The following is a 21288-nucleotide window of genomic DNA, read 5'->3' as shown; positions in this document are numbered from 1 at the left end:
CCCCTTACCTGGGAAAGTTTGTTTATAATAACGTACACATTCTCACACATTTTATCTATGTGTATCAATGTTTTAGTGATTTTTTTCTTCTATCTTTATTGTTCAACTGACTATACATCGCAACCCGCAACCCGCAACCCACAACCCGCAACCAGCAAAATATACACACTCGAATACTTTCGCGCATGCGCAGTTCATCATATGACGAAAATACGTTCATTTGACAAAACTATGACAAGCGAACTGCAAATTGTGATCGTTTGAGAAATATTGAAATTAAAATGCGAACTGTCCGAGGGAAAACTGAAATGACGAAACTACGACAAACGAACTGCAAATTGTGCTCGTGTGATAAATATTGAAATTGAAATGCCGACTAACTGATTTTACTGGGGAAAAAAATATATTGATGATCAATTTTGAGGTTGATAAATAATTAACGGATTAGTGACCCATCTGATGGCGATAAGCGGATTATCTGTAATCACAACTTATAACACCTGTTGTAAATGTTAATTAGCTGAGGGTCATAAACTTGTCAGAAACAATAAGACAGGTAGAATTATAGTATTTTCATGCGAAAATATTTTTACTCTTTCCAAAATTAAGTGACGAAATTGATTTGGAATACTTTCGTCATTTTGAAAACCGTTTTGTAAATGACGAAAATGACGAGCGCTAGCAAAATCACTGAGTATGTTGATGGTTTTCTAAAACAAAGGATTTGTATAGTCTTACTCACAGGCACTTGTTTCTATCCATGGGAAGAACCACTATCAACGTATATTAGGCTCCTAAATATACTTTGATAGTGGTTCTTCCCATGGATAGAAACAAGTGCCTGTGGTCTTACTATAAAAATCCTTGCTGTAACTGAAGAAGAAGTATTACAGTGGAATCCCTTATGTCAGGAGCGGTTTTCTGATTTGGCTGCTCTCAGAATCCCTTATCAAACCATGTTAACTCTATTCAGGAAATATTTTATCAAGCCCTATTAACTAGATATTTGGGAAATATTTTATAAACTACTTCACCTCGAATGAGTGCCTTTTTTAAGCCAACAGCCCATTTCTTATACATGTACCTGAAGCAGGTGTAACTGGAGAGCATGATTTTCATTACAAAATCACTTTTTTCTCCTCTGGTACTCAAACTGGGACCTCTGTGTTACAAGGTAGTGTTCTAATGGACTGAGCTAAAGAAGTACTTCCTTATCTCAACCGCCTACGGCTGACTTAAGTATCTACCACATGTACTAAGGGAATCAATCCTGTCACCCTTCCCCCAACTCAAGAGTCATCATACCATTATGAATTAAACAACACATACCCTGGCTAGAAATCCTCTCTAACCACAGTGGGTTTTTTAGTTGGGCACCAAATGTAACCAGAGAGCATAATTTTCATTACAAAATCACTTTGTCTCCAATGGGACTCGAACTGGGACTTCTGTGATACAAGGCAGCTCTCTAACTGACTGAGCTAAAGAAGTACTTCCTTAGCTCAACCGCTTACGACTAAGTATCTACTACACATACTAAGGGAAGCAATCCTGTCACACAGGTAAGATTTGAATAGAAGGCATATATGGGGGGGGGGGGGGGTGGTTAGGACCTTTATCAAGACTCCGGGATCTGGTGTTTTTAAGCTCGGGATTTTGGGATTGATCCTTTCGGGATCCGGGAATTCTTTTTTCGAATTTTGGGATGTCGGGATTTAAATTTTTTTAAATTCGGGACCTCGGGATTCCTTGTTTTTAAGCCCGGGATTTTGGGATCAGGACCCCTCCTACCCCCCCTAATATATCAGTCTGTAGTAGACATCTAAATTAAAATGTTTAGGGTACAAATTTACATTCAGTTTAGTTGATCAATATTTAGGTAAAATCAACATTTGTGTTTTATTTCAGATTTTAAGAGATAGTGCCAAAGTATCACAGTCAGATGAACCACCATTACTTGGGGGAGAGCTAATTCAAGGAATAGGTAAACTGGCTTTCTAAGAATATACAGTTATTTTTTGTACTTAACAATGTCCTAGCTAGCCCCAAATAGAGGGTCACAGGAATAGGTAAACTGGTTTTCTAAGAATATGAAGTTATTTTTGTACTAAACAATGTGCTAGCTAGCCCCAAATAGAGGGTCACAGGAATAGGTAAACTGGCTTTCTCAGAATATACAGTTATTTTTGTATTTAACAATCTCCTAGCTAGCCCCCAAAAAAGGATCACAGGTTCCCTCTGCCCTGTTGGTCCTGTCCTATGCATGTTTTGTTTTCAGAAGGTTAAAAAACTTCAATACAACTGAATAATTATAACTTTTGTGAAAAGCTTTTTTACAACCAGATAATACATTAATTTATTCCACTATTTAATTTTTATACGACCGCAAAAAAATTTTTGTGGTCGTATATTGGTATGACGTTGGCGTCGTCGTCGTCGTCGTCGTCGTCGTCGTCCGGCGTCGTCGTCCGGCGTCGTCGTCCGAATACACATTAGTTTTCGCACTCTAACTTAAGTTTAAGTGAATGGATCTCATTGAAATTTTACCATAAGGTTCAATACCACAAAAGGAAGGTGGGGATTGATTTTGGGGGTTATGGTACTAACAGTTAAGGAATTAGGGGCCAAAAGGGGCCAAAAATAAGCATTTTTGTAACTTCCAGACATAACTTGTGTGTAAGTGTATGGATCTCTCTGACATTGTACCACAAGGTTCCATATCACAAAGGGAATGCTGGGATTGATTTTTGGGGTGATTTCCTCCAAATATTTGGAATTAGGGGCCAAAAAGGGGCAAAAAACTAGCATTTTTCTAGTTTCATGACAATAACTTGTTTGTAAGTGTATGGATCTTTATGAAATTGTACTACAAGGTTCCATATCACAAAGGGAAGGCTGGGATTGATTTTGGGGGTTTTCCCTCAAAATTTTAGTAATTAGGGGCCATAAAAGGGCAAAAAAAACATGCATTTTTTTCTAGTTTCAGGACAATAACTTGTGTGTAAGTGTATGGATCTTTATGAAATTGTACTGCAAGGTTCCATATCGCAAAGGGAAAGCTGGAATTGAGTTTGGGGGAAATTGCCCTAAACGTTTAGGAATTTGGGGCCAAAAAGGGGCCAAAAAACAAGCATTTTTCTAGTTTCCAGACAATAACTTGTGTTCAAGTGTATGAATCTCTCTGAAATTGTACTGCAAGGTACCATACCACAAAGGGAAAGCTGGGATTGAGTTTGGGGGCGATGAATCATAAGGGGGTTCAAAAAATTGGGGGGGGGGGATTTTTTTTTTCCTATTTTTTCTTTAACATTTTCCATTTTAAATTGGTTATTTCTGATTTATATATAAAAGCAAATAATAATGATATGGTTTGAATAGGCATACATGTGAACCTCCCGACGGGAGTACAATAATCCCGTTTTCAGGGGTCTCCTCCCCCCTCCCGTTGAAAAAATCCTGTGTATGAAATTTTTCATGAATGAAAAATTTCTGCCCAACATAACATCTCAGGCATCTGGTGTAACTGACATTACCTGAAGTTATATTTTACCTGTAAATCAATTAACATGCATAATTATATGGCTTCACTTGTCAGCTTGGGTGTCAAACATACTGGTAAGCAACGATTTTTACCTCAGGCTAACTGCCGTTGTGTAACAAAAACTGTGTATTTATTGGGTTACTTCCCTTGATTTATCCTGTTTTAAGTTACTTTCCTTTTAATAATGAAAATTTTTAAAAGAATATAAATAAAATATAAATTGAACAAATAATCATAAAAGGATGGTTATTAAATGATTTTAAATGTCTTAGGACAAATAAAAAAATAATAATTTGAAAATTATTTGAGGATTCTATACTTCCTTTTAAGGCTTAAATTGAAATTTATATAATAACTATGACCCTAACTTTACAGATAGAATGAATTTCTGAGTTTGCAAATAAAAACTATTTGCAAGAGAAAAAAAAAAATAAAAACTATTTGCAGACAGCTAAACAAATGTTCTGGTTGCAATGATTGTTTTATAGAATATGAAGTAAAAAATTTGAAGAACATACTGGAAAAAAACAATGTTAGATTGAACATGTAGAATATAAAGATGGAGAAACTTTATAAGTACAAGGGTACTATAAACATAATAAATTGGTTGGAAAGTTGAAGAAAACACACTTTAAAAGACCATTTTTACAGCACACGGTTACATTTACAACAAAATTAATGTCGATTAAAAACCTCCTGATCTGAGTCCTAATCTCCTGACCAAAATTTCCCAATCTCCTGATCTGAGTTTCACAGTCCATCACATGTATGAATAGGTAAATTGAAAATTTTTAAGTTCTTAGACCACTTTCATTCTGTGTCAGAAACCTATGCTGTGTCAAATATTTAATTACAATCCAAATTCAGTGCTGTATCAAGCTTGAATGTTGTGTCCATACTTGCCCCAACTGTTCAGGGTTCGACCTCTGCGGTCGTATCAAGCTGCGCCCCAGCGGAGCATTTTATTCAATTAGGAGTGCCTTTTTTGCTGTTGCATGACAGAAATTTTGAATGCATACTGTATACATTTGTATATTCTAGCTTCTGTTTCTGGTCAATGTTTGCTTTGTTCATGTTGTGTCATTATTGATCAAGAATACCAGTTTAATTCTTAGTGACTGATTGATTACCTTGATTTAGATCCTTGTTTATGTGGAAATCAAAATGTACAAGTTTTTTATTGCTATTTCATTCCTGTTTCAAGATAAAGTCAAAGGATGTTTTTATGCCCCTGCCGTAGCGGAGGGGGCATTAAGTTTTACCCTTGTCCATCTGTACATACGTACATATCAAAATTGGTTTCCGTTCTCTAACTTTAGTTTGCCTCAATTAAATGTTATGAAACTTATAGACAATGCTTATTACCACAAAACACAAATCAAGTTTGAATTTTGGTGGTGTCACTTTTACCGTTCTAGAGTTATGCCCCTTTACAAATGGAAAAATTGCTGAATTTTTCGTTTCCGTTCTCTAATTAGATATAAGAAGATGTGGTATGAGTGCCAATGAGACAACACTCCATCCAAGTCAAAATTTATAAAAGTAAACCATTATAGGTCAAAGGTCTAACTTTAGTTTGCCTCAACCAAATATTATGAAACTTATACACAATACTTATTACCACAAGACACATATTAAGTTTGAATTTTGGTGGCGACACTTTTTTATCGTTCTAGAGTTATGCCCCTTTACATGGAAAAATTGCTGAAATATTCATTGCTGTTCACTAACTTTAGTTTGCCTATACAAAATGTTATGAAACTTATGCACAATGCTAATTACCACGAAACACAGATCAAGTTCAAATTTTGGTGGCATCACTTTTACTGCTCTAGAGTTATGCCGCTTTACAAATGGAAAAATTGCTGAATTTTTCGTTTTCGTTCTCTAACTGAAGTTTGCCTCAACCAAATGTTATGAAACTTATAATCAGTGCTTATTACCACAAAATTCAGATCAAGTACAAATTTGGGTAGCGTCACTTTTACAGTTATTGAGTTATGTCCCTTTATAGCGTTATATGCAAGTGGGGGCATCATCTGTGTCCCACGGACACATTGCCCATTTATTTTTTTTTATTTGATATTAAAAATAAGTTAATTTGATTTATTACTCTTTAGTCCTTATAGTTAAATGGATTGAATAGTCAACCCAGGAAGCAGCCAAACGTTTGACTAACTGCTATTTAATTATTTGCCATTAATTAAATGGAAAAGAGTGGTAACTGTGTAAATGTTTGACAGAAGAAAAAAACCAGTTTCTATTAAAAAAAACTATGATTACAGAGTAATAATTTTACTACTTTTGTTTACCAGGAAGAGATGTGACATATTTATGTCCCTACAATGGACCAATAAAAGGAGCGCTGACAGTCACCAATTACAAGTTGTACTTTAAAAGCAGTGAAAGGGTAAGATTAGTAATAAAACTTTAAGTGTGTGTTTAAAGGTCTATTAGATATAAAAATGAAATGCTTATATCTGATTGTAGCATACATTTAATATTATAAAATAACATACATTAAATACAGTGTATATAGAATGATTTCATTTTATTGTTGAAGAATTTATGGTGTGCTTACATTTGTTGTATGTGCCTTTGTTTCCCTTTTCATTGCCCCATTGTCCACATTTCAATTCCTAGATATCTTTTTGTTTGGTTGTATTTGGACTAAAATGAACCCTTGAAATAGATAAAGAGAGCGAAATGAATATTTTATGAACATCATTTGGTGGATAGAAGTTTCATTGGCAATCATACATGTCATACTTAATCTCCTTATTATTATAGTTGTTTTGTACCAATATAATAAAATTGGTCATTTTCATGTAACTTGGTAAATATACGCATGATTTATGGTGTATTGTTATTTGTCAAAGTCTGATTGTAGATATGATACCGACCTTACATACATGTAATGTAGATATGATATATATATCTTTAGTTAGTGCTCACGTACATGTAATATACTTTTAACAATGTTTTTATTTACCTTTGAATATTTGCAATAATCCTTATACATTTCTCTTAAACATTTTCAGGAATCGTTATTTATATTAGATGTACCACTAGGTGTGATAAGTAAAATTGAGAAGATAGGTGGTGCCACTAGCAGGGGAGAGAATTCCTATGGAATTGACCTGATTTGCAAGGTTTCTCATAAAAATGCTAATTATATTATTATTTGTAATACACAATAAAGCATAGAAATGCAAAATCTACTACATTTTGTACATACATCAGTTATTCTAGATTTACAAAACATTGGGTCACACTAATGACAGGACGATTGACAGGATGAGATATAAATGGTCATAACTTTAGAAAAAAAAAAAAAATTTAATATAAAGTTTATATTTTTCTATACTATGTGTATCTTGCAGATATCTTAATTTCATGAAAAAATATTGTAAAACAAAAAAGATAAAAAGTTTGATATTTTCAAAGCGTACATCGGCGACTGCGAAATTCGTCCGGTCAAACATTTTTGCTCAAAAATCTTTTTTTTTAATTTTTTTTTTAGATTTTCATAAAATATAGTTAAGTATCTCAAAGGTCTTCAAATGTAAAAAAAATCTACCAAATACCTAAAAAGTTATGACCATTTATATCTCATCTGGTCAATATCCGGCCAATCGTCCTGTCATTAGTGTAACCCCAAAACATTGAAGAAATAGTCATCTCCCACATTCATTTGAAAACTGCAGTTTGCTTTTACATCATATGTTTATTTTAACATTGTGTTAGGATTAGTAAAAGATAATTTTGTTTGTTAGAAAAATGACCTTTTTCCTAATTTTTTAATCATATAAAATGAAAAATGGAAATGGCTAAAGTGTTTATACTTTTTCATGTGAAAATATATACTGTACAAACTTTTATTTAACAGGACATTAGAAATTTAAGATTTGCACACAAACAAGAAAATCATTCAAGAAGACAAGTTTTTGAGAAGATCCAACAGTTTGCCTTTCCTATAACAAACAAACAGGTAAATATTAGGGATTTCAACTTGGTGAACAATTACTAATCAAGTACTCCTTGGTTTTATCGAGCGATACTAGAGTACTCGCTCGGGAATATATCTACAACATGGAAACACAAAAAAACAAATTTTACATTCTGTGGTTTGTTGTTAAACGAACAAAAAGTATCTACATAAGTATCTAGGACAAAGAAATACACACCATAATAAATAGCTCATTACCTACAAGTACTAATTAAGTAAAAAACAATAATCTGATCAATATAATCTAATGAACACCTATTTAAAAATTATAACAAGGAAAAACCATATCAAACAATAGTATTGGGTAATGGTTAAGAAAACACATTTCATGTCTGTCATTTAATAATTGTAAGAAATTTAAATAAATAATAAGCATTCCTATCTTTTAACTCACTAATACATTTATGATAGGGTCCATATCATGTATATATCCTTTTAAATTTACTGATGGTGACAAATCAAGCTTCTATTACTTTATTATGATTTTTATATACATTGATCATGAAGTACATATAATATTCCACTGAGAAAACCTGCCTTTTTAGATTTTACTAAATTCTTACATCTTAACTTATTATTTTAATACATAGATCTTATTAAATAAAACCTCCTTTTAATGTATCTTTTATGCATATTAAAAAGCAAATTCAAATGAAACATATTTTTAATTATAAATAAAACTGAGATACATACATACATGTAAGTGAATCTACTTGTATGGTAGATTAATTTATAACAAAAAGGTCCATGTAAATATGCCTTGCATGACACTTTTATTTTTAATTTATATGTGCTGTACATATGTTGGAAAAAGAACATTTTTGTTTTATCCTTTTAAATTTTAAAGTTAAGGCAAAACTCCATATATATTTGGAGGTGCTCCTAATTAAAGGAGGCTGATACTAAGAAGAAGAAGTTTACAAAGGAGTAGGGGTTAGAAGTTTAACTATTCACTGAAGGTCTCCATAGGATGCATGGAATTTTTTATTTAGAAACATTTTCTTGTCAACTATTATTGGGGACAGTTGGTTTTGCTACTTTGTAAATTACAGTCTTGCAGACATGTTTAGTTTAAAGTGTAAGCCTAGGTATAGCCCACATATTTTTGGAGGCATTTTAAATGACAACTTAGCACAAGCATTCGAAACAAAATGTATTTCATTTACTATTATGAGTAATCTGTGATGCCTATTTCAATTTCGGAAAGAGGTTCTTAAGAAGATCAATTTATATAAAAAAGTCAGCAATATTTTACAGGAAACTGATTAGTCAACTATCGCTTTGGTATTCAATACTCAATTCTACCAAGCGATACTCGAATACTCGAGTATTCGTTGACATCCCTAGTAAATATGTCTTCAATCTTTCTTCATTAAATACAAAAGTTGAACTTTGCTATACCAAACAAACAGGTAAATATATCTTCAATCTCTTTCTTCATTAAATACAAAAGTTGACCTTTCCTATAACAATCAAACAGGTAAATATGTCTTCAATCTTTCTTCATTAATTACAACAGCTTAGTCCTTTTGTACTATACAATGCGCCAAATTTGATTTTGTCAGGATTGCAGAAAAGCAGATTTTGTATGGTAGCTTTTTATCATCTTAGCAGAAAACAATATATATCACAGATCAAAGGCATTAACAAATGTTGGATTTTATGATGTTTCAAAGTTTTACTTGATCAACTACTTGCAAGACTAAATTCATGAAATATGGGTACATAAATACACCTTTTCTGTCAAAAATAATTAGCAAATTTGAAATAAATGATAAACATTATTGACCTTAATGATGAAGTAAGCATTTGATATATTTCAGCCATTATTTGCCTTTGAATTCAAAGAAGATTATGGTGAAGACGGATGGAAAGTATATGACCCAATAGCAGAGTACAAAAGACAGGTGATTGTTAAAATAAGTAACATATCAGTTTAATTAAACGACTGAACAATAAATTATTAAGGTTTGTTCAGGGTTTCAGTCAATTTTCAGACTTATGTTAAGATCAAAATGACTGCTTAAGCCTTAAATTCGTTAATAATTGGTCTTATCTTCCAAATATATAAGTAAGTGTATTTTTGGATTTTGTCTTTTCTATTCCAGTTTCATTGATTATTAGTTAGGAGTAAATGTGGATAATGTTTTCATGACAGGTTTTCAATATCTTTATTTTAAAGTCTTTTTAAATCTACTCCTGTCACATATATCCCTTCATTGAGAATCGAAACGGGGAATGTGTTGGAGACAACAACCCGACCAAAGAACAGAAAACAGCCCAAGGCCACAAATAGGTCTTCAACACAGCGAGAAAATCCCGCACCCGGAGGAGGGCTTCGACTGGCCTCTAAACAAAAATGTGTACTAGGTCAGTGATAATGGACGTCACACTCAACTCTGAAACATATAAATGAACCAAAATTTAAATAAAAAAACATACAAGACTAACAAAGGTCAGAGGTTCCTGAATTTGGACAGGCGCAAAAATGCGGCGGGGTTAAACAATTTTTGTGAGATTTCCACCCTCCCCCTATACCTCTAGCCAATGTAGAATAAACAAAACACACAGCAATATGCACAGTAAAACTCAGTTTAAAAGAAGTCTGAGTCTGATTTCAGAATAGGTAACAGAAGAAATTAAGCAAAATGACAATGATCACCATGAATTAACAAAGGACTACTAGCAGTTACTGACATGCCAGCTCCAGACCTCAATTAAACTGATTGAAAAATTATGTCTTCATCATATGAATATGATTGTACTGTGATGTTATGTTGTTTCCCTGTAGACCTATAGTGTACTGTGTTGTTATGTTGATTCCCTGTAGACCTATAGTGAACTGTGATGTTATGTTGTTTCCCTGTAGACCTATAGTGAACTTTGATGTTATGTTGTTTCCCTGTAGACCTATAGTGAACTGTGATGTTATGTTGATTCCCTGTAGACCTATAGTGAATTGTGATGTTATGTTGATTCCCTGTAGACCTATAGTGAACTGTGATGTTATGTTGTTTCCCTGTAGACCTATAGTGAACTTTGATGTTATGTTGTTTCCCTGTAGACCTATAGTGAACTGTGATGTTATGTTGTTTCCCTGTAGACCTACAGAGAACTTTGATGTTATGTTGTTTCCCTGTAGACCTACAGAGAACTTTGATGTTATGTTGTTTCTCTGTAGTCCTATAGTGAACTGTAATGTTATGTTATTTCCCTGTAGACCTATAGTGAACTGTGATGTTATGTTGTTTCCCTGTAGACCTATAGTGAACTTTGATGTTATGTTGTTTCCCTGTAGACCTATAGTGAACTTTGATGTTATGTTGTTTCCCTGTAGACCTATAGTGAACTGTGATGTTATGTTGTTTCCTTGTAGACCTATAGTGAACTGTGATGTTATGTTGTTTCCCTGTAGACCTATAGTGAACTTTAATGTTATGTTGTTTCCCTGTAGACGTATAGTGAACTTTGATTGTTTTATACTGTTGATTGACTGTAAATTTGTATATTTTTGTTGTTGCAGGGCCTTACAAATGATAGTTGGAAGATAAACAGAATAAATGAACGATATGAATTGTGTGAAACATATCCTAGTATTGTAAGATATTTGTTTTATTATTTATAGAATCACTTGTGAATTTGAATACTTTTTCATCATTCAGATTTAAATAATTGTAGCACATTTCTAACCTTAACAATTTTTGCATTGGCCATAGATATAAGTCTTAATCAAAGATGATTGTTTTTATGCCCAGTTCTACTTGTCACATTCTAAGCAGAGAAGCAACAAAAACAAATTTTAAAGATATTTGGTTTGACCTATTGTATCAAACCTCTTCAATTGAGTTTTACATGGTGAGATTTCTGTTAACCATTTATCAAGTAAGGCTATATTGTACCCCAGCAATAGAAGCCCTTAGCTGTATTTGGCAAAACTTTTTGAAATTTTTGGTTATCAATTCTCTTCAATTTCATACTTCATTACTTCATTAGCCTTTGAACTTTTCTGAGCGTCACTGAAGTTTTTTGTAGATGAAACGTGCGTCTGGCGTACAAAATTATAATCCTGGTATCTTTGATGAGTTTATTTATAATCAGTCCAATTAATAATAAACAATGTTATGTGTTATTTATTTTTAGATAGTAACACCCCAGGCTGCCACAGATGATGACATCAGACAGGTGGCTACATTTAGAAGCAGAGGAAGATTACCAGTAAGTGGGTTATTTACATTTACATATCAATTTAAGGAATTTTGGGTTAAATGTCAATGAGAAAAAACCCAGCAACACTAATTTATTATACTTTGGCCTTTTTATGGTCATTTGCAATTATTAGTTGACCACAACTATGCAGGCAGCTCAGGCCTACATGTTAGACAAAACAGACAAGCAATTTCAATATGGAAAACCACAAAAAGACAACTAAGAGTCATAAAAAAACTGCACTGAAAACTAAAGACCACAAACTTATCTTAAACATGTGAACTCAGGTGATTCAGATGGAAGAGCAGTTCCTGCACCAATAGTTGCCCCAATCAAGGGAAATCTGTATTGTAAATTGGATTTCATTCATAATTTATAATCAGCCTGAAAGCTTCCGATTTCTCAATAATGATTGTAGTATGATCAATTCCTTAGGAATTTTCAGTTTCAAATTATTATTAAAAATCAATGCAGCTGTAAACTGTTGCAATTCAAATATTATTCTTAAATCTTTTACAAAACCTGGTATGAAATTTCATGCAGTTCATGCAGCCATTGTTGATAGAGGTTCACTTGTCTGGTATGAATATGACAGTATTCCAGATTTTTTGCCTATAAAAATTACCTTATTTGTTGTGGACCCTTGGCACCAATCATGTTTCTCATTCCCAAAGATATGTAAAAAGTTATAACCTTCTATTAGGATCCCAATTATAGGTAGATAATTTTTCTCATATGTTAGGTCATGCGTTAGTATTTATTGCTATTTGGGATTTTGCAAAGCTTGTCGTAGTGACATTATGTATAAAACAATCACTTTAACATTGTGATGTCAATGTTTTTTCTTGTGACATGAAAATTTTCAACAAACATTTGTGAAGTTGAAGTGTTGATAAAAAGTTTTAAATATGGTTGCTGTCATGTAAAATTGGACCCTGGTTTTTGATAAAACATTGTTAAACTATCAAGCATTACGCCAGGATTATACAGTGCAATTACAATAAAAAGTAGGACTATAGTTTTATCTAGCCTGCAGAGAAAGTCGTGGAAAGCGAGACATAAGGATTGCTTTTCTGGCGACGGCTGCAGCGACGCTGTCAACAATTGTAAAGTTTTCTGCTTAAGTTAGTTTGATAGGAACTAATTGTGATAGATCATTGATATTTGATATAAAGTTGAATTACTATCAGTACATATCAATTTGATGACTATTTCAAGGCCCTGTCCCCTAGGTCATAGTCCAGTAACCCTGCCCACTAGATAATGGTTAAGCAACTGAATTAATAAATGTTGCTGTCCATCAGAATGTCTTTTTCTGAATTTCATGCCAACAGGTGAGACATATCTCTGTGTCAACAGTTTATTTTTTTAAATACATTTTATATTCTGCTACGTGAAAAAAGTCATCTTGAATGAGCGTGATTGATAGTTTAAAAATGTTTGATGAAAACCCTTTGTCCAATTTTACATGATGGTGACTATAGTATTTGATAAGGGAACCAAAATTTATAGGAACTACAAAAATAGAAATAGTCAGCATGTCTTTGTTCTTCTAAATTTTATATTTTGGGAATGCAATTGATAAAATATTTTAATTGGACAAAACACAATGATTTAGAATGCTTAATAACATTACTTGCTTGATGTTTACATTCTAACTAAATCTATTTCATGGATCTCATTTTTATAATATAAAAAATCTTATTGTAGATTTTATCATGGATCCACCCAGAAAGTCAAGCTACAATAACCAGATCAAGTCAGCCTCTGGTTGGTGTTGCTAACAGAAGGAACAAAGAAGATGAGGCCTATATACAGATGATAATGGATGCTAATGCTCAGTCTCACAAGTTATATATCATGGATGCAAGACCAAGTGTTAATGCACTCGCTAATATGGTAGGTTAATTATCTCAGTCTCACAAGTGATATATCATGGATGCTAGACCAAGTGTTAATGCACTCGCTAATATGGAAGGTTAATTATCTCAGTCTCACAAGTTATATATCATGGATGCAAGACCAAGTGTTAATGCACTCGCTAATATGGAAGGTTAATTATCTCAGTCTCACAAGTGATATATCATGGATGCCAGACCAAGTGTTAATGCACTAACTAATATGGTACGTTAATTATCTCAGTCTCACAAGTTATATATCATGGATGCAAGACCAAGTGTTAATGCACTCGCTAATATGGTAAGTTAATTATCTCAGTCTCACAAGTTATATATCATGGATGCTAGACCAAGTGTTAATGCACTCGCTAATATGGTAAGTTAATTATCTCAGTCTCACAAGTTATATATCATGGATGCTAGACCAAGTGTTAATGCACTCGCTAATATGGTACGTTAATTATCTCAGTCACAAGTTATATATCATGGATGCAAGACCAAGTGTTAATGCACTCGCTAATATGGTACGTTAATTATCTCAGTCACAAGTTATATATCATGGATGCAAGACCAAGTGTTAATGCACTCGCTAATATGGTACAGTGATAATCAAATTATAGAAATTGTTTACATGTGATGGCTAATAGACTTCCGAAAAGGTCAAGGTCATTGTGTTAATGCTTTGACTGATATGGTTGGTTAAGACTGAAACAGATAAAAGTCATTGGCACCTATTAAAATGACAAGTTACATGTTCAACATATAAAAAGATAGATCTGACTTAAACCATACTTAATTTGTTTAATAGTTTGACTGCAGATTTTTGATTTAAATTATTTTCAGGCTAAAGGTGGTGGCTATGAAAGAGAAGAATCTTACCAGAATGCAGAAATACTGTTTTTAGATATACACAATATACATGTTATGAAAGACAGGTAAGCTTTATGTTAGTGGTTGGTTTTTCAAGGCAGTGCTTTAATGCCTTTCTAGTTGACGTGTTAATCTTTCTTTCCGCGATATCCAACTTATCTACGTGGGGGGTCATTAGGCTCCAAGTAGATCCGGAAAATGTTGATTCTCTCCTCTTCTTATTGTGATATAAAATGTTTTTTGTTTCATCTCATTTACATTGGGAAATAGAGAAACGATCATTGTGTTTTGTTAGTTTTAAAAACTTTTGATATATTTGTATTTTGCATTATAAGCAGTCAACCGATTGACAAACTAGAATTATTTGAATTCCGTGTGGAAAGAGGTCGAGTTAATTTCGAGTGTTATCTGCAATCTAGATGTTTAAAAATCATTTCAGTCGTTGATATAATAATTAAAGGTCGACTGAACATGAATTATATTATACAATTTAAAGCGCATTTCTGTTTATGCACGTGAACCCGTCTAACGTTATTGTTATTTCGCAGAACTTTATATAAAGTAGCAAATTATCGTTCCTGAATAGGTGGCGCCGTGGTAGCCGATCCTGTTCTTAAACTTCCGGTTTCTGCACTGTGCATACTAACTATTACAGTTGAATTTTTAATTAACGATGCCAAGTACTTGTTGTTGTGTACCTGGATGTCATTTAAGAGGAGGACATGCATTTCCAAATGACTTAAAAAGAAGGAAAAGTTGGATCAATGCCATGGCCCATACGCAGATTGGACGAGAACACGATGAAATCGTGGAGTCCATCTCAATCAGCTGTTGTTTGCAAGCCACATTTTACTGAAAAAGACTACGTGCAGGAAACTATTCATGGTAAAACTCTATTTTCTTTTTAAGATATATAGTTATATATGTAATCGCCATGCGACTAAACCAAAGTCTGTTTACAACCGCAATTATCGTTTTAGAATAAAAGGGGGTGATTAATTCAAGACGTCATAATTTTTTGGATTACGATTCAACGTGATCTGTTTGAGATTTGTTGGTGCTTGCTACAATTATAATGATTTCTTACAAGAGGTATATCATACTGAGAATTATTTTAGCAGTAATTTTGCTAATGTAGTAATGACAGGAATGCATAAGCTATGCCTCATAGACTTTCTTGAAAAATATCAATGACAATGTTAACAGGAACAAAACAATGACATGCTCTCATCTATATTATAGTTATTTAGGTACAAACAATGTACGTTTGTTGCATAAGTCTCTCATTGTTTGTCCTTTGGATTTACATAACATACATTTTGAAGTACATTGAATCAGGCTAACATAGTTTTATCCAAATTGTAATGAATAAATTTAGTTAATATTTTGCCAGGTAGTACAAAGTATGCATTGCTATAAATGGAAGTTCATTTAATTATCAAAAAACTAATGTTTTATAACCTTTTTCAGGGCGCAAACCCACCATACAGAGACTTAAGTCTACTGCCATTCCCAGCCTATTTTCCTGGACCAAGCAAGAGACTGAATCGTCCGCAAAAGGAAAAATCAGGGCAGTTTCCTGTGAAAACAAAAGAACTAAGCTTGATGAATATTGTAGTAGAAATCTAGAGGAAAGTTTTGATTGTAAAGTTGGTTTTCCTGAAGAAGTCATTCATACTGCAGACAGGATTTATGACTGTCCACCACCAACTGCCGAGCTAATGTTGAGCTTCACAGATGGAATTACGCAATGCCTATATTTTCAGCAGAGAATTTTGAAATGAAGACACGTGACACAGCCTTGCATTTTTATACCGGTTTAGAGTTGTATACTAAATTTTTATTTGTTTTGACCACACTTGGTCCAGCAGCACATTGTTTGAGATGCATATATTTTCAAATTGATAGGGTGTCATTTGAAAATCAGTTTTTTTATGACTTTGATGAAATTGAGGCATTATACAACCAACTTTGAACTGTCTAGATTCTAGATTGAAACTAGTGTTAAGAATATTGTGTAAACATGGATTGTTTTTATGTCTAAACAGTGGCGTGAGGCTATTAACACTTGGCCATTTAGTGGTTTAGTCAGGTATTTTTCACCATCCAACTTCAAATTAAAGTTTCCTACAACTTAGATTATTATTGACAGCACAGAATATCCCGTGATAAAACCTAAAGCTCCTAGAGCTCAGGCAACCTTTTCATCATATAAAAACAGAAACACTGAAAATACTTGTATTTTCGACACCTGGTGGTTTAGTCAACTATGTCTCTAATGCATATGTTGGTTGTACCAGTGACTGTGAAATAGTTGAAAGATGTAGAATAGTTCAATTATGTGATCCAGGTGACAGTGTGATGGCAGACAAAGGTTTAAATGTGCAAGATTTGTTTGCTCACTTTTTTCAAAAAAAGAAACAGAATTAGTTCCAAAACTCTTATACGGGATAGAAAAGTCTCCAATTAACACGTGCACATAGAGCTAATTATTGGACTTGGCAAAACATACAAAATTCTAATAAATCCTATGAATGGAACTGAAACAAAACTTTCATCTGAAATAACATTTAGTTGTTTTATGTTGTGTAATTTTAGCATGTTTAGAACTTGTATTGTACCAAAGGATGCATAAATAAAAGTGACGCAATGAAGTTTGTTCTGATATATATATATTTACAATTACATGCACATGTAAATTGTAATGCATATATAAATAAGGAGATGTGGTATGATATTCAGTGAGTTTATCAAACCAAAGTGCATAAGAAATGGGTTAAGCAGTTACAGGTGTTACTGTCACCGTACAATCTCCAACAATGAGAAAAACTTGTACCGTGTAAAAAATTTCAGAGATCTTACAACTAAGTTTTGTTGTCTCACCTTGACTTGGTGAATTGTTTATATCTGTTGATGTAAATATAAAAAAGAAGATGTGGTATTGCCAATGAGACAACTCTCCACAAGAGACCAAATGACACAGAAATTAACAGCTATAGGTCACAGTACGGCCTTCAACAATGAGCAAAGCACATACCGCACAGTGAGCTATAAAAGGCCCCAAAATGACAATGTAAAACAATTCAAACAAGAAAACTAACGGCCTAATTTATGTACAAAAATGAACGAATAACAAATATGCAACACATTAACAAACGACAACCACTGAATTACAGGCTCCTGACTTGGGACAGGCACATACACGTACATACAGAATGTGGCGGGGTTAAACATGTTAACGGGATCCCAACCCACCCCCTAACCTGGGACAGTGGTGTAACAGTACAATATAAGAATGAACTATAAAAATCAATTGAAAGAGGCTTTACTCATCAGATGGATAAATACAAATACAAGTGGACGTGACCGGGTAGTTGTACATCCAAACAACAAAAAGACACTAAGTACAGATCTGAGAGTACTCGCATTTACTGACAGGTAGTTCAAAGCCACTAACAACTGATAAAAAAATGTTGCATCTAAGACTAAATTATCAATCCGTAAGCTCCCTTTAGAATTTTATAAATTTTAGATTTTACATTACTGAGTTATGGGGTTTTATTAATTAAAAAAAGGGGGGATTTTCCAGTTTTTGGACAACAACTCAAAAATGCTTTAAGCAGTTCGCATGAAACTTTGGTGAATTATTTATAGCTATTGATGTAATCTCCCTATTGATTTTCATAAATTTCAAATATGACATTGAGAAGAAATTGAACTTTATTTGTTTATAGTCTGGCAACAGATTTATTAAGTATTGCGCAACAGCACAGTGTATTGCACAACAGCAAGAAATCTTTAATTGAATATAAATTCAATTCATATAACCAATTTCAAGTTCTTTGACTACATTTATTCAGAAACTATAATATGTCAAATATTTAATTACAATCCAAATTCAGACCTGTATCAAGCTTGAATATTGTGTCCATTTTTGCCCCAACTGTTCAGGGTTGGACATCTGCGGGTGTATCCAGCTGCACTCAGCGAATCAGTTTATTTCTTAATTAAGAACTCCTTTTTGTCGAGCCTGTCGCAGAAAGCTCGACATAGGGATAGTGATCCGGCGGTGGCGTTAGCTAACTTCTTAAAAGCTTTATATTTTAGAAGGTGGAAGGTCTGGATGCTTCATACTCTGTATATGGATTCCTCATGTTACGAAGTTTCCGTCAGTCACATGTCCAATGTCCTTGACCTCATTTTCATGGTTCAGTGACTACTTGAAAAAAAAGTTCAGATTTTTTGTAATGTTAAATTCTCTCTTATTATAAGTAATAGGATAACTATATTTGGTATGTGCGTACCTTGCAAGGTCCTCATGCCCGTCAGACAGTTTTCACTTGACCTCGACCTCATTTCATGGATTAGTGAACAAGGTTAAGTTTTGGTGGTCAAGTCCATATCTCAGATACTATAAGCAATAGGTCTAGTATATTCGGTGTATGGAAGGACTGTAAGGTGTACATGTCCAACTGGCAGATGTCATCTGACCTTGACCTCATTTTCATGGTTCAGAGGTTATAGTTAAGTTTTTGTGTTTTGGTCTGTTTTTCTTATACTGTATGCACTAGGTCTACTATATTTGGTGTATGGAATGATTGTAAGGTGTACATGTCTAGCTAGCAGGTGTCATCTGACCTTGACCTCATTTTCATGGTTCAGTGGTCAAAGTTAAGTTTTTGAGTTTTGGTCTTTTTTTCTAATACTATATGCAATAGTTCAACTATATTTGGTGTATGGAAATATTTTATGATCTATTTGTCAGTCACGCAGGTTTTTTATTTTACCTTGACCTCATTTTCAAGGTTCATTGCTCAGTTTTAAGTTTTTGTGTTTTGGTCTGTTTTTCTTAAACTATAAGCAATAGGTCAACTATATTTGTTGTATGGAAGAATTGTTAGCTGTACATGCCTGCCTAGCATGGTTCATCTGACCTTGACCTCATTTTCTTGGTGCATTGGTCAATGTTTAGTTTACTTGGTTAATGTTAAGTTTATGTGACAGTTGTAATAAAGCTTTATATTTAGGACTATCAACATAATATCAATGATTAGTAAAGAAGGCGAGACATTTCGGCGTGTGCACTCTTGTTTCATTCATAAATTACTTTATACTTGGAAATATAATTTTGCTTGGAGTTATAGTTTCTAAAAAAAGTATTGTCATTGGAAGAGTTGACATGTTGCAATGTACATTTATTCTACATAGTTATATGGTACCAAATCAAAAGTTTATATAAAAGAAAGAAGTCAAAGGTTTCCCATCATAGTTTAGTTACATACATTTTTTTTGTACCTGAGGTCATTGAATATAGATCATTATATAAATAAGGAGATGTGTTATGATTGCCAATGAAACAACTATCATCCATACATTGTACTCACCAGTAACAAACCACATTTGCAAAGTTGAATAAAATACAGTTGATAACATTTACTTATTACTAAAAAGAAAATGCCAAACTATTTTAAACAGTATTTGACTATAAACATAGATAAAAAAGGTACAAACTGGACATAATGCACTAGTTCATAAACAAGTGAGAACAATCACTTTCATATAGTGCTCAGAATATGACATTCATAAAACTTGTTCAATATCATTAGAGAACTCTAAATCTTAAATACTGAAAGCCACTTCTAATAAGTACAATGTATTATGCAAGATAATGATATAACTGGACTAAAAATACACACAACCTGTAATTAACTGCCTTTACAGCGCTTTCGCGCTTTGATTTCCTTTTCTGAAACAGATATTTGATTTATCATGCTTCTAATTTAATATTTATCATTAAGTGCATATAACCTGTTTTCTAGTTATTTACCAGCAATTGCTTTGAATTGTGGTCTGCTAAATCATCAGTTATGTCCCTTTGGTATCTTTCTCCTCTTTTTTATTTTTTTCAACTTGTGTCCTGGAATATTTACCATCAGCAAGTGTTATATTCTGCTACAGAGAATCTTGAACAAATTACTGGATTTACAGTATTCAAACATGACATTTGTATCCCTGTTATCTTAGTTACTAAATATCCAGGGAGAACATTCATTGAAATGACCAGTAATTCAAAGTATAATTGACAATTATTCTAATCAATTACTTTTCTAATCATTATATTATAATGATAATTATCATGACTGAGGCTTTACTTTTTATATTTCAGTTTAAGAAAGTTACGTGATGTTGTATTTCCAACCATAGATGATGCTCATTGGTTATCTAACGTAGAATCAACACATTGGCTTGACCATATTAAGGTATAATAAAGAACATGAACAATTTTGAATTTATCAGATACTTTGTATTCAAAGTTATATGTGCAGTAATAATTTTTGTGGATTGCGTTGGTAGAGTTGTAAAAATAAAAAAATAAGATGATGTGGTATGATTGCCAATGAAACAACTCTCCATCAGAAACCAATTGATATAGAAGTTAACAACTATAGGTCACCATATGGCCTTCAACAACGAGCAAAACCCATACCACATAATCGGCTAAAAAAGGCCCTGAAATGACAAACGTAAAACAATTCAAACTAGAAAGCTAACGGCCTGATTTGTGTATTAAACAATGATGGAAAAACAAATATGATATACATCAACATACAACAACCACTGAGTTACAGGCTTCTGACTTGGAACAGGCATATACAGAATGTGGTGGGGTTAAACTAGTTTGCTGGCACCAAACCATTTATGCATCAGTACCATAAATTCTGTAAAAACTTAAAATGAAAATAAATGGATATTTACAGAACTAT

General features: G+C 33.1%; 1 protein-coding gene and 1 long non-coding RNA gene across 2 annotated transcripts in view; both read left to right on the top strand.

The window, feature by feature from the left end:
* The window catches only part of LOC127726254 (myotubularin-related protein 2-like), a 43906-nt gene that overhangs the window by 12285 nt on the left and 10333 nt on the right, over positions 1-21288 (top strand). The window contains exons 2-11 of the mRNA XM_052233557.1: positions 1909-1984; positions 5857-5951; positions 6583-6693; positions 7431-7532; positions 9374-9457; positions 11074-11148; positions 11691-11765; positions 13467-13655; positions 14498-14589; positions 20691-20784. Coding sequence (XP_052089517.1) covers positions 1909-1984; positions 5857-5951; positions 6583-6693; positions 7431-7532; positions 9374-9457; positions 11074-11148; positions 11691-11765; positions 13467-13655; positions 14498-14589; positions 20691-20784 — 993 coding nt within the window. The remainder of the gene's footprint in view (positions 1-1908; positions 1985-5856; positions 5952-6582; positions 6694-7430; positions 7533-9373; positions 9458-11073; positions 11149-11690; positions 11766-13466; positions 13656-14497; positions 14590-20690; positions 20785-21288) is intronic.
* LOC127726255 (uncharacterized) lies at positions 15094-17178 on the top strand. The gene is made up of 2 exons (XR_007993422.1): positions 15094-15409; positions 15995-17178. It is a non-coding gene; the product is annotated as an uncharacterized LOC127726255 (long non-coding RNA).

The sequence above is a fragment of the Mytilus californianus genome, unplaced genomic scaffold (genome assembly GCF_021869535.1).
Source record: "Mytilus californianus isolate M0D057914Y unplaced genomic scaffold, xbMytCali1.0.p SCAF_17, whole genome shotgun sequence".
In the NCBI taxonomy this organism is placed as follows: domain Eukaryota; kingdom Metazoa; phylum Mollusca; class Bivalvia; order Mytilida; family Mytilidae; genus Mytilus; species Mytilus californianus.
This window is presented reverse-complemented; position numbering and strand designations above follow the sequence as displayed.